Raw genomic sequence first — 14,019 nt, forward strand, 5'->3', positions numbered from 1 at the left:
GTCCCGCTGTCTGAGCTCTTAAACAGTTCAGGACAGCGGTGACGTCGCTAATGTGCTGACTCATTTTTCTGTCTTCCTGGAGTATCTGCGCATGCACCGATGCCACTCAAAGTCTTCTCCACAGTGTCTTCAATAAAATGCCACTGCAGATCGTGGTACATGAAGGCGCTGACTCCAGCATCATTTTAATGAAGACATCATTACTCTCAATGCCTAACAAAGGCAATGGCGGTGCAGTGCAAAATTTGAATTAAGAAAAGGGGCAAGCAGGAGGACACCGGAGGAGAAATCTACTCAAAGGACCCGACCCACAAAGGCCCGCACTGCTGCACATGTCGCGGGCGGAGGGGCGCGCTCGCCACGCTCGGGTCCGGGGCTTCTGCTGCTGCTGCTCGGTGGCTCGAGCGGTGGGCCGGACCCGGGGACTCGAGCAGCGCTCCTCACCCGTGAGTGAAAAGGGATGGTTTGTTTGGGGAGATAGTTCGTGATGCCACCCACGGGACGTGGTGATAATGGCACCACTGCTGCTGGTGACGGGGTTTCTGGGAGAGATGGTAGGGAGCAGCTAGGATATTGTCCCCTCCGTGGGTAGGGGTTGGCGATCCCGGGGCACGGTAGTGTAACAGGGAGGCTGGATGGCTGGTGTGCAGGGTGGCAGGGGCAGCGCGGCGCGGTGCCGGATGGCACTGTTGTACTCACTCAGACAGAAAGTCACAAAGTCTCTGGTGAACCAAATGGCCGGACGGACGGGTCCCGCAGCCGGCTGCAGTGTCTTTGCTCTCCCAGGACAGGTGATGGTGGCTGTCTTTCCCTGCACCTGTGTAGAATGTGTCGACTACGATGGTTTCCCAACGGTAGTCCGCTCCCCGGCGTATAGGTACCGTAGGAGCCCTTTTGCCTGCAGGCGCTGGCCCTTGGATCTCTAGCCTGTGGCGGTGGCTGTATATCCTCACGGTGTGGACTGTTGCCTTCTAGCGGGACTTGGGTGTTAGGAAACCCCTGGGGTTCCGGTCACTTTCGGATTTGACCTTTGTCGGCGGCTCCAAGCCTAGTCGGGGTCCGATGGCCCTGCCGGTGTGCTTAACTTCACTCCGCTCCCCAGTTCGGTACCGGTGGGCCACTGCCCAACCCCGGTCCTATGGTTCCGCAGAGATCCGCTAACTCCTGCAGACGGCCACCACCATCTGCCGACCTTGTTGTCAGTGCCTGGGCTCCCACCCAGACACTTGCAGTTTCTGACCTCTCGCTTTCACCTCCAAACGCAATCTCCTGCTTTTCCCGCCTCCAGGCCTGTGAACTCCTCGGTGGGTGGGGCCAACCGCCTGGCTCCGCCCCACCTGGTGTGGACATCAGACCCTGGAGGGAGGCAACAAGGGTTTTTGGTTGACTGGTGTAACTATCCGGGGGAGGGGGTGTGTGTGGTGTTATGTCTGTGACTACCTGGCTAGTCCAGGGCGTCACACACATGTCAGTCAAAGAATGCACCAATTTCTGGACCTTTATTCACATTCTTTTCTGCAATCAATGATCCAATCGGAAAAGTTAAAGTATGATTTTAATCAACGTGGTAACGCCAGTATGGCACTGCCTTTACTTTATATGGTAAAATCCAGGTTGGCCTTTACTTTAACAATGATGACTTATGCATAGGATTTGGAAGTACTGGAAATACTGGTAAAAGTCTGTGTTAGGGTCCTTGACCCGGACACCTGGTGTTCGGTACGAACCTCGAATTTTACAGTTTGGGTTTGCTTATTCCTAGTGTTGAGAAACATTTTTAAATAAAATATTAAGCATTACAGGGGTATTCCCATCTCCAAGATCCTATCCCAATATATAGTAGTTGTAATATTAATAGTATTTGAAAATATCTCAAATTAGAAATGTAGTATAGTTCTCCTGATTAACTATGTCACTTACCTCATGTCCAAGGCATTACAACATAGATATCCATGACTATGACTACTCATATAGTGAGTTAGATAGTTGCTTGTGGTTATAACCATTGACACATAAGCCTTCAATGCCCTGCACATGAGGTAAGTGACATAGCCGATCAAGAGAACTGTGACGGAGTCCTTCTCCCATATCACACAATCAACAGAGCGAGAGATGGCTGTACAATTCAATAAGCATTTATTCCAAGCAAATCAAATGGTCCATAACATAATCCACAAAACAGAGGGTAAAATTAGTCCAGCGATAAATGTCCAGGTCTCTCTGAGAAGTCACAGCTTCTCCCAGAGGATCAATGCTTCTCTCTTCAACTTCTCAAACAGACTGCCTCATCCTCCCAGGTAAGCAAAAAGGTTGGGTGGATCCCAGGCCCCTTCCCCCAGACTTAGGGATACTTTGCACACTACAACATCACAGGTGCGATGTCGGTGGGGTCAAATCGAAAGTGACACACATCCGGCGTCGCTGTCGATATCATAGTGTGTAAATCCTTTTTGATACGATTAACGAGCGCAAAAGCGTCATAATCGTATCATTGGTGTAGTGTCTGACATTTTCATATTTTCGCTGCAGCGACGGTACGATGTTGTTCCTCGTTCCCCTGCGGCTTATACCCCTTTAAGTTTTAAAATGTAACCCCCCCAATATTGTGCTATATCTAAAGATTTGATTTTGGAAGATTAATTTTTTTGGTAGTTTAAACCATTTGCAAGAACTCCAACAGCCTGAAAAGACGAGTAAAACACTCTGACATCTCCCAGGACTGTATCAACCCCTTCCAATTTCTGTAAAAGGGTATTCCCATCTCAAAGATCCTATCTCGATATGTATTAAACCATGTAATCACCAAGATGGTAAAAATAAAAGATTTATACTTTATTAGACATTAATTCAAACAGACAGAATAAATACATACATAGTGAAAGTACATGGCGCAGAGTACAAACTAGCTAAGGTGCAAGAAAAAGAATGCCAGTATCCTTAGAGGTAAGTCCACACGAAACGCGCGTTGGGGTTACTGCAGTGCCACATTCCAACGGGGAATATTATGGGTGAGTATATAGAGTTTTTACTGCGCCATACTTTTTTGTATTAGATTGATTGATCTTGTTATAAATGTTGAGCACTTTTTGTGTATACACCCCATTGCATTGGAGATGGAATCCTCCCCCTAAGGATACTGGTATTCTTTTTCTGGCACCTTAGCTAGTTCGCAGTGTGGACCATGAACTTTCACTATGTATGTATTTATTCTGTCTGTCTGAATTAATATTTAATAAAGTATAAATCTTTTATTTTTACCATTTTATTGATTATATGACTCCACGTTTCTAGAGTTTTTAATACTTGTATGGGAGTTTTTCACAGCTTAATAAGCAATGATGATGATCCTAGTCCCCGGTCTACACTTGTAGTCACTGGGGAAATTTCTGCCGGTTATCAGATGCGTTTCATATCCCAATACGGTATGTAGTAGGTGTAATAATAATAATATTAGCAAATATCTCCAATTAGAAATGTAGTATAGATCTCCTGATATAGTGATGTCTCTTACCTCATGTGCAGGGCATTGCAGCTTAAGTATCCATGGTTGCGACCATGAGCAACTAACTAGCTTCTACTATATGAGTGGTCGTAACCATGGATACCTTAGCTGCAATGCCCTGCACATGAGGTAAGAGACATAGTGAATTAGGAGAACTATACTACATTTCTAATTGGAGATAGTAATATTAGGAACTATTATTACACTTAATGGATGGAAACTGTTTATAACAATTCAACAAAAATTAATCTTGAATTGAATAGATTCGCTCATCTCCAAAGGTAATATAAGTTAAGTTTTGCTCTTGAAACCTACAATCATTTTGTACATGGGTGTTCATCCTGTTTGGGGGGGTGAAGACTAGAGATGAGCCACCACCCTGGTGTTCGAGTTTGGTTCGGTTGGTCGAACGTTCGTCGAACACCTTCGAACACCATTGAAAACAATGGCAGGCAAACACAAACACATACAAACATGCACAAACACGAGCGCACACACACATATTATGCTCACCTTACCTTCCGTTCCATTGCCGGCCTCCTGGGACTTGCAGTTCACCTCTACAGGATGTGTATCGGGTAACCATAGCGACCGATGCCGGAATTTCTGCTGCCAGAGCGCTGACGTCAAAGGCAGGAGCCGCTTGCCTCTGATTGGCCAGCGTGCTGCCTTTGAGTAGCGTCTGACAGAGGAAGTTCCTCCCTCGTCGCTATGATTGCTTGAAACACACAGTTCGCCTCTACAGGATGTGTATCGGGAAACCATAGAGACCGATGCCGGAACTTCCGCTGACAGAGCGCTGACGTCAAAGGCAGGAGCCGCTTGCCTCTGATTGGCCAGCACACTGCCTTTGAGTAGCGTCTGACAGAGGGAGGAACTTCCGCTGTCAGACACTACTCAAAGGCAGCGCGCTGGCCATCAGAGGCAAGTGGCTCCTGCCTTTGTCTTCAGCGCTCTGGCAGCGGAAGTTCTGGCATTGGTCGCGATGGTTACCCGATACATATCTTGTACCGACGAACTGCAAGTCCCAGGAGGCCGACAATGGAATGGAAGGTCAGGTGAGCATAATATGTGCGTGTGTGTTTGTGTATTTTTGTGCGTGTTTGTGAATGTTTGTGTATGTTTGTGCGTGTTTGTGCGTGTTTGTGTATGTTTGTGTATGTTTGTGCGTGTTTGTGTGAGTTTGTGTGTGTTTGTGTGTGTGTGGAATGGCACAATAGGAGACCAGGATGGGACATTTAACAAGTTGTGGAAGGAATCGTCTGCATTGCAATGATTTCCTATGGGAAATCTTGCTTTGCTGAACCAGTAACTTGGTTAACAAGCACAGTCCCAGAACGGATTGTTCTCGTTAACGAAGGTTCCACTGTATTAACATTGAATAACCGTATTACCGTGAAAAGCCAGTTACGCTTTTGGTGATCGAACCGTTATCGAACATAACCTCGAACTGTCGAACTTGAAGCTAATTGTTCGCATTCGTCAAATGACCCGAACATCGCCTAAAACAGGTCGAATTTGAGATTGGGGAACAGTTCGATTCGAACACCGCTCTTCTCTAGAGAAGACGTCTCATTTGCTCATTTGGATAAGTTTAACCCTTTTTCTCTGCTTTTATGTCTTTAGGTTACTTACCCTCCGCGCAACGACACACATTATTTTGACAGATCTTGCCCAATAACTTGCTCTCCTGGTCCACGTGGTAGATTTTAGTGCAGCGGTTTTCTTCAAAGACGACAAAAGTAAAATCAGTCAAATAAAATGAATTTTCAGACCTCTGTGGCTCACATATCAGGTCAGTAGAGATATCTTCTTTGTCACCTACCGGGGCTGGAATAGTCATAAACGGTGACAGACGCCGGTTGGATGAGACCAACCTTAAACACCTGATGGACATTGAACTTGATGCAGTCGTCTTCTCTGTGGGAGATCTGTCCAAAGGAAGAGAAGAAAAGATAAAATATCTTTGAAGAACTATCAAAATCGAATACAACTTTTTTTTTTTATAAATGAAGATCCTAATGTCTAACCTGCATTACATCATAGAATTCAACTAATGCCCAAGTGATAAGACTTTGTATAATGGACCACGATCAAGTATGATGAAATGGATATGTCATCAATAGAGATGAGCAGACCCGTGGAAGTTTGGGTTCTGTGGGTTCAGCCAGACTTTAGATAAAGTTCTTTTCTGGACCCGAGCTTGATCCGAAGCCCATTGGAATTCACTGATTGGACAGTTTGGGGTCCCAGACATGTAGCCAACCATACACAGATCACTTCTCTGGGATGGTGGGGTCTGTTTTTTTTTTTTCCATTTTTGTTAGGTCACTGATTGGACAGTTTGAGTCTCCACCCACATGCAGCCAGCCATAAACAAATCACTTCTTTAGGAGGGCGGAGGTCTGTTTTTTTTATATTTATGTTTGGTGCACATTACAGCCAATCACGCTGTTGTTACCCCCAGTGTTAGCCAATCAAACACTGCAAGTGGCCCACACTGGTCTGAGTGCCGAGCGTACCCGAGCGCAGCGATGCTCACGGAGTGGTGTTCATATGTAAAGCCCCCAAACTCGGAATCCAAACTCTGTTCATTTATCTTTAAACTCGGGTTCATTTATCTTTAACAGCGTTCAGTGGACTACGTTCCGTCTGCAGAAAACGTATATGTGCAAAAATGGCACAAAACAGAGCACACGCTAACGCAGTGCGCTCCATTACAGTGAATGGCCCTGCCGGGCGCATGCGTCCGGAACACACTTTGAAGAGTGGCGGAGAGGCAGTTCGGACGGATCCTCCGACGGGACCTGTGGACGTAGGGAAAAATGCAATGTGAAAGGAGCCTAAGGGTTAATTGCGTACTCACTCAGTCCAATAACGCTGACCCTGACAACCTTGGTAAACCAAAGTTCTTGATGCCACTGCAGCAGGGAGGGAGCACGCCTGGATCCCGTGCCTGTTGGTGTTGCTTGTTAGCCTGTGACCTTGACCTTGGCACCTCTTTTCTGTAGTTGGTCCCTTTTAGCTTAAAACTAAACGGGTCCCGCTCACCCGTATGGCTAACGGAATGAGCTTGCTCTCAGGGTTCATGCTTGGGATTTTCTAGACTATGCAGTGGGAAAGTCCTATCCCCCTCATTGCGCTAGTACCCCAATTTTGGAGTGGGTGTAGAATGGATCTTGAAGGCTCCGTCCTCGTCGGGTAAATTACCAGGACGCCTGAAGCTACTTCCTGGCCTAGGGTCCACGTACCCCGTCGTGCCCTGGCCCCTGCCCGGTGATGGCACAAGGCCGCCGGCTGTCCTCCTCGACAGTCCGTGCCCCTTGTCATGATCCCCTGCGACCGGGGTCCAGCTCCTACCAGGCCCAGACCAACGTCTGTCATCTAGTAACTGAAGAGTCCAGCTTCTGACCTCCTATCACTTTCACCTCCAACGCTACACTCTGTCTCCTGACACTCCTGACCTCACCTTAACCAACCCCCCAAGTGGCCAACACTATTCCCTTCAGGCTGTCCACTGGTGGGTGTGGTGCAGAGTGTTCCTAGGGTTTTGATTAGCTTGTTCTTAGCAACACCAAAGGTCAGGGACCCGTAACCAAGGAGGATGCTGTGCAGAAGGGCAGATTGCACAATACCCTGTGACGACCGATAGGCCAGGGCGTCACATAATAATTGCAGGCTCAGAGAATGAGACCGCGACCGGGCACAGGGAGGAGCAGGCAAACCGAAGCCAATGCCTTTTTCAGCTGAATGCACATTACTGGGTCTCTGCACCACAATAGCTACACAAGCCACTGGGAGCTCAAAAACCCCAAACTGACATTAGCGACCAACTCCATGATGTCACTGCCATGCGCCACCCTGCCCTTCTGTAACACCTACTGAGCAGGAAGCGGACAAAGCTCATCATAGGTGCGGGGACATATGAGAGGATTCTTGCTTTTTTTTACATTTATTGGAGAAGATTGACAGGATGGGGGACATTAGTACAGTTTGGGGGTCCGTTGCTTGCTTTCATACAGGACCGTGATGTTTACTAAATACAGAAAAACTGTGGCATTGCTGTATATAGCACAAGTCATTGGATGATTACAGGTCCAAAATACAAAGAACATTTATTTTTTAAAAATATGAAAATTATGTGAGAAAGTTTGAAAATTATAAGATATATATTTTTCCTCCATTAAAAATAAAAAAAACCCAAAAAAGTGACATTCCCACATCCACGAAAGTCTGATTTATCAAAATATAAAATTAATGACCATTACAATGAGAAAAAAAAATGAAAACACCAGAATTGTGGTTATTCCACAAAAAAAAGGCAATGAGAGGTGATCAAAATATCGTATCTACCCAAAAATGGGATAAATAATAGGGATGATCGAATACTTTGATTATTCGGCTTCACGAATATTTCCTGAATACCTTGCCACTATTCGCGAATATTCGATGTGCAATGTAAGTCTATGGGAAATCGGAATAACAACTATTCGGAACTATTCGGGCTTCCCATAGACTTTAGCGGGCTTTACACGCTACGATATTTCTAGCAATTGCTAGCGATATCGTACGCAAAAGCACCCGCCCCCGTCGTGCATGCGATATCGTGTGATCGCTGCCGCAGCGAACATTATCGCTACGGCAGCGTCACACGCACTTACCTGGTCGTCGTCGTCGCTATGACTGCCGAACAATCCCTCCCTCAAGGGGGAGGGACGTTCGGCATCACAGCGACGTCACCGCGACGTCACTAAGCGGCCGGCCAATCAAAGCGGAGGGGCGGAGATGAGCGGGACATAACATCCCGCCCACCTCCTTCCTTCTGCATTGCGGCCGGCGGCAGGTAAGTAGACGTTCCTCGCTCCTGCGGTGTCACACACAGCGATGTGTGCTGCCGCATGAGCGACGAACCACATCGATAATCAACCATTACCGATTTTTGGTTTTGGGACGACCTCTCCATGGTGAACGATTTTCCCCATTTTTGAGGTCGCTGGTAAGTATCACATGCTGCGATATCGTTAATGACGCCGGATGTGCGTCACTAACAACGTGACCCTGACGATAAAACATTAACGATATCGTAGCGTGTAAAGCCCCATTTACATTGCGCATCGAATAGTCGAATAGTGGCAAGGTATTCGGAAAATATTTGCGAAGCTGAATAATTGAAGTATTCGATCATCCCTAATAAATAATATATCAAATCAGTGCAAAATGAAGCAAGTCTTCACTCAGTCCATTCTACCAAAACTTGTAAATGATCGCGGAAAAAGCCAATTACAAATCAACAAGTTTTTTCCTACTACTTAAATAATAATAATAATAATAATAATAATAATAATAATAATAATATAAAAACCTATATTCCTAGTATTGAGGAATTTTTCAATAGTTTGAGGAACGTGAGTGAATCCAGAAGTCTGTTAGTGACGAATGTTTCCGGATATCCTCAAGCCTACGGGAGGCCATACATGTTTGATTGCTGTCGGATCAATGTTTTTTTGAGTTACAGCCATATCTCTTCATCCCCGCTCCCCATACACATGCATGGTCAGCTCAGCCGAGTGTGCATGTATTCTCAGTAGGAGAGGGGTCAGTATCTGCTGACAGGCCACCTAATATGGCCGCTTATATTCCCAGGAATTAAATTATATCGTAAATCGAAGTTAGAAAGAGTCCGGCAGCTTCCAGATCAAAATTTGGTTCATAACCAATACCTTGTCCAGGTAGATGATGAGTGATCCCTTATCGGTTGATTCCCTGTTAATCTCAAACTTGGAGATAAATTTGTCCACTCCCTTCTTTAGCTGTGAATATGAAGAGCATGAATTATATCTCATTCATACAGAGAATATGGAGATATTTAATATTAATTTCATAATCTCACCTTATTAAGACTTTCAATATCGGGGGCAAATCCAGTCATCATGGAAACATCCAAGACAGACATGGTAGCATCACTGCCTTTAAGATGTCTATAGAAAGATTGCAATATGAGACTGATGACAACATATAGATAGGAGAGGATTCAAAAATTTCTCATGAACATCTAATGCACATATTAATGTATATAAATATGGAATATGGCTATTAGATGTCATGATCGTATTATAATGAGGGAAATTTGGGCTATCGCAGTGCCCAGCTGTGCTTCTTATCTTGGCTGTGTATCAAAATATGAATGATACCATGCATTTTTTTTATCTATTTAAATAAATAATTAAAAAACATTGAGGATGTCCCCTATTTTTATACCCAGCCAAGAGAAAGATGACAGCTGAAGGCTGGTATTCTAAGGCTGGGGAGACCCATGGTTATTGAGCCCTCCCCAGCCTAAAAATAGCAGCCCGCAGCTGCTCAGAATTGTTGAATTTATTAGATTTTACAATTCCGTGGCTTACCCAAGTCATCCCAATTGCCCTAGTGTGGTAGCAATTGGGGTAATATAAAAGGTTAATGACAGCTGTGATTTGTAAGAAAATGACAGCTGTCATCAAGCCCGAGGTTAGTAATGGTGAGGGGTCAATGAGACACCCCCATTACTAATCATGTAGGTAAAAATAAACACAAAACACACAGAAAAATCCTTTATTTAAAAAAATTGAAAAGCAAAAAAAAATCCCATCCTCTTTTTCCAATTTATTAACCTTCCAAAACCCTGTATGTTCAGCGTAATCCACAGGAGGTCCCACAACGATCCCTGCTCTGCTACATCCTAAGGTCGTAGTGCTAGGTCACATTCGAAAGTGTGACCGATCACTACGGCATTAAGGATACACTGATGAAGCTGCAGCTGTGAGCGGTGACATCACAGAGTTTGAGGTCACAGCTGTCAGTTCCCAAAGTACCCCAGGTATGACCTCAGGTGAAGTGATTTAACTTCATAAAAGATTAACAGATTAGGCTATGTGCACACATTTAGTATTTGGTTGCAGACATTTCTGCACCAAATATGAATATCCTAGCAAAAAATGCATCAAAACCACATACACCTTGATGCAGTTTTGGTGCATTTTTTGCCAGGAGCTGTAGATATGGTTAAGAAATGTCCGCAACCAAATACTCAATACACACACATTGCCTAATCCGATAATCCGGCATTGAGTTCAATGACTTCAGCTGTGGTGAGGTCACTGAGTTCACTTCATTTCAGTTCTCTTTAGGTCAAAGCTGGAATAACATGGGAACCCCAGCTGTCACCTCAGATGGAGTCATTGAACTCAATGCTGGAATGCCCAATTAGGCTTGTTGTGCTCATTGAGTATTTGGTGGTAGACATTTCTGCACAAAATCTGCATCTCTTGGCAAAAAAAGCAACAAAACCACATGTGTTTTGATGTGGTTTTGGTGCATTGCTTTTGCCATGAACTGCAGATTTGGTGCAGAAATGTTTACAACCAAATACTCAATGTGCACAACACATCTAATCTGGTATTCCAGCATTGAGCGCAATTACTTCACCTGAGGTCACAGCTAGGGTTCTCATGTTACCACAGCTGTGACCTCAGGTGAACTGACATGAGGTAAACTCATTGAAGTCAGTGTGCATTGCCTAATCTGGTAATCTGGCATTAACTGAGATTAGGTGAATTTAATGAGTTCACCTCAGGTCAGTTCACCTGAGGTCACACCTGGGGTACCATGGGAACAGACAGCAGTGACCTCAGGTGAGCTCAGTGCCATAATCACTCTAACAGCTGCAGCTCCATCAGCAGACATGGGTTCATCGTCAGACATCGTCTTTGTGGATTACTTTAGACCTGCAAGTGGAAAAGAGTTTTTTTTTGACAATTCATAGCTGTCATTAACCCCTTATATTACCCCAATTGCCACCACTCCTGTGCAATCGGGATGAGCCAGGTAATAGATGCGTGAATTTTGGGGAGGCTGAAGGCTGCTTTTTTTAGCAGGACTGCAACCAATCACTGACACTGTTACAGAAGGTGGGTGAGGGAAGCAGAGCATATTCATGAACTTTAATGATCGGATCAGGAAGCAGTGTGACAGCCACGGGGATACACAGTAAGTATTATTCTCGTGCCTTAATGAGTGCACGTCATTTTTTTCTCTATGCCTCCAAATAACAGTAATGCCAGTAGCAAAGATGACTACCACATTAGTGTGATTGGCAGGCAATCCCCGCATGTTAAGTGGCTGAAAATCAGACACCAAACATGTGAGGAGGGAACTCGAAACTCACGTGGCGAATACCTAAATACTTGACAAGTAATGGATATCGCCAATACCTTAATATTTGTACAAGTAACGACTAGTGTCGAGCATATTCGCTCATCACTAGTAACTAGATAACATCAGGCACAGTGGTGGATTATCAATTTATAGTTGGAATGGTGGGTTGCACAATAGCTAAATACAATGATGTGTGCACATCTGTTTTGAGCTGCCCAGTGTTTGGGATTTCTTATTTAGGAAACATATGTGTACATATATGTGACCTTTTAGAGGTGCGGTGATCAGTGCGGCAAACTCTGCAATGACCGAGTCCCGATATGAGGGCATTGACATGAAAGTTTGCCAAGATGGAGAAGAAAAAGGCTGTAATCAGATGAGACATCAGCAGTAAGTGAATAGATGTAAATACTTAATTTGTATAGGGGTAAAAAAAAGTGTGGAGGATGAACTAGATAAGGTGCCACTAGTCAAAGTACAAAGGGGGAGAAAAATACATACAATGGGGCATAGATAGACTCAGTCCTTCACTTATAATATCAGCTATAATTCACTGATTAAGAACATTTATTGCACAAGAATTCATCACAGCACCGAACCATAATGTTCCTTGTTGGCAGATGGCACCCCTGTATCCCCTACGCGCGTTTCGCATGGGCTTCCTTGGGTGTGAAGAACTATATCTGACATTATAAATGCAGCACTGAGTCTATGCATGCCCCATTGGAGGTATTTTCCTTCCCCTTTGTACTTTGACTAGTGGAACCTTATCTAGTTTGTACTAAAAAAAAATTCATATTTGTTCAAAAGCTCAATTACGTTTTAATGGATCCATTTTTTTTTCTCTTACCTTGCACAAATCTCGACTGATACTGTAGACAGGGCACCTTCTGGACTCCTAACTGCAAAATCGAAGAATATAAAAATACAGCTTGTAAGGAAAAAAACAAAAAACTTAGATTATAAATAGAGCTCGGATGAGCCGGACTATAAAAGTCCAAATCTGCGCGGTTTCAAAGTTTCCCGGGCCCGGGATTCCATCTGTTTGATCCGGCACTCGAGAAGTAAAAAAAAAAATAAGAAAATAAGAATGAAGTGAGCGCCTCATACTTACCGAGGCGCCATCGCAGCTGTAAACTGCTCCCGCGTGACTCTACACTGCTCCTGTGGCCTTCACTCATCATTGCTCGTCCATATGCACTCAGCACTGCTTTCCTCGCCTACCGGCCGGCCTTGCCTCTGTGACTGGTAGTAGTCAGACGAGTCTGCAGCCTGTGTGACCGTGTCTCACTACAATCAGTCATCGCGGCTCATTTATTCACAGCGAGTGGTCATGCTCTATGTCCGCTCGCTGTGACAGAGATGTAGCATGCTGGAATCGCAGTGGGACCTCGTATGGATTATGTCGAACCTGCAGGGTTGTGTTGGGGTTAATAAAGTGGTGAAAGAGAGTGTTTTTTGTATGTTATTTCAAATAAGAGATTTTTCAGTGTCTGTGTTTATTTACTGTCACTTACAGATTAGCGATGGGATGCCATAGACACTGCCATTACTAATCCAGGACTTATTGGCTGCTGTGGGATGGTGGAAGGGCCTGTTTATCTCTGGGGTAGCTGCCATACTTGGGTGCTGCCCTTGTAAGGGCAGAAGTATTTACATGGGGCACGACAGGGGTTAGGAGAATACACATCTGCCCTGGACTGGCTGACACCACTTCCACTCTGTGTGATTCATTCTTTCTGGTGGTGTATGGTCTGCTTGTGGAGAAGGATCGCGTGAGTGCTATGCTAGTTATAATTGCACATTATTGGACTGCACTTTATGTATTATTTGTTAATGATTTTAGAGATATTCATTAAAAGGTATATTTTAGTCCTTGCTTTGAGCTATTGTAATTTAAGACTTTTGGGCACTATCTGTTTTCTGCTTGGCAGAATTGGCTTTTGACTGCTGTGGGCTGCTATTAACTCCTTATTACCCCAATTGCCACCTCACCAGGGCAATCGGAAGACTTACAGAAAACGTCTCACCTCTGTCAGTGCCAACAAAGGATATGTAACAATATTGAGATGACCTTTTGTTACTGACCAAATACTTATTTTCCACCATAATTTGCAAATAAAATCTTGCCAAATCAGACGCGGTGATTTGCTGGATTTGTTTTCTCATTTTGTCTCTCATAGTTGTGGTCACCTATGATGTCAATTACAGGCAAATCTCATCTGTATAAGTGGGAGAACTTGCACAATTGGTGGCTGAATAAATACTTTTTTCCCCACTGTATATGGGTACCAGCCGGTCCCGGTTTTCTGGTAGTCCGCCCA

General features: G+C 44.6%; 1 protein-coding gene across 1 annotated transcript in view; it reads right to left on the bottom strand.

Annotated features, from left to right (window-relative positions):
• LOC142302793 (A.superbus venom factor 1-like) overlaps window positions 1-14,019 on the bottom strand; it is a 116,879-nt gene that overhangs the window by 18,599 nt on the left and 84,261 nt on the right. The window contains 5 exon segments of the mRNA XM_075343902.1: window positions 5,138-5,227; window positions 5,328-5,433; window positions 9,223-9,312; window positions 9,393-9,480; window positions 12,546-12,597. Coding sequence (XP_075200017.1) covers window positions 5,138-5,227; window positions 5,328-5,433; window positions 9,223-9,312; window positions 9,393-9,480; window positions 12,546-12,597 — 426 coding nt within the window.

The sequence above is a fragment of the Anomaloglossus baeobatrachus genome, chromosome 4 (assembly GCF_048569485.1).
Source record: "Anomaloglossus baeobatrachus isolate aAnoBae1 chromosome 4, aAnoBae1.hap1, whole genome shotgun sequence".
Classification (NCBI taxonomy): domain Eukaryota; kingdom Metazoa; phylum Chordata; class Amphibia; order Anura; family Aromobatidae; genus Anomaloglossus; species Anomaloglossus baeobatrachus.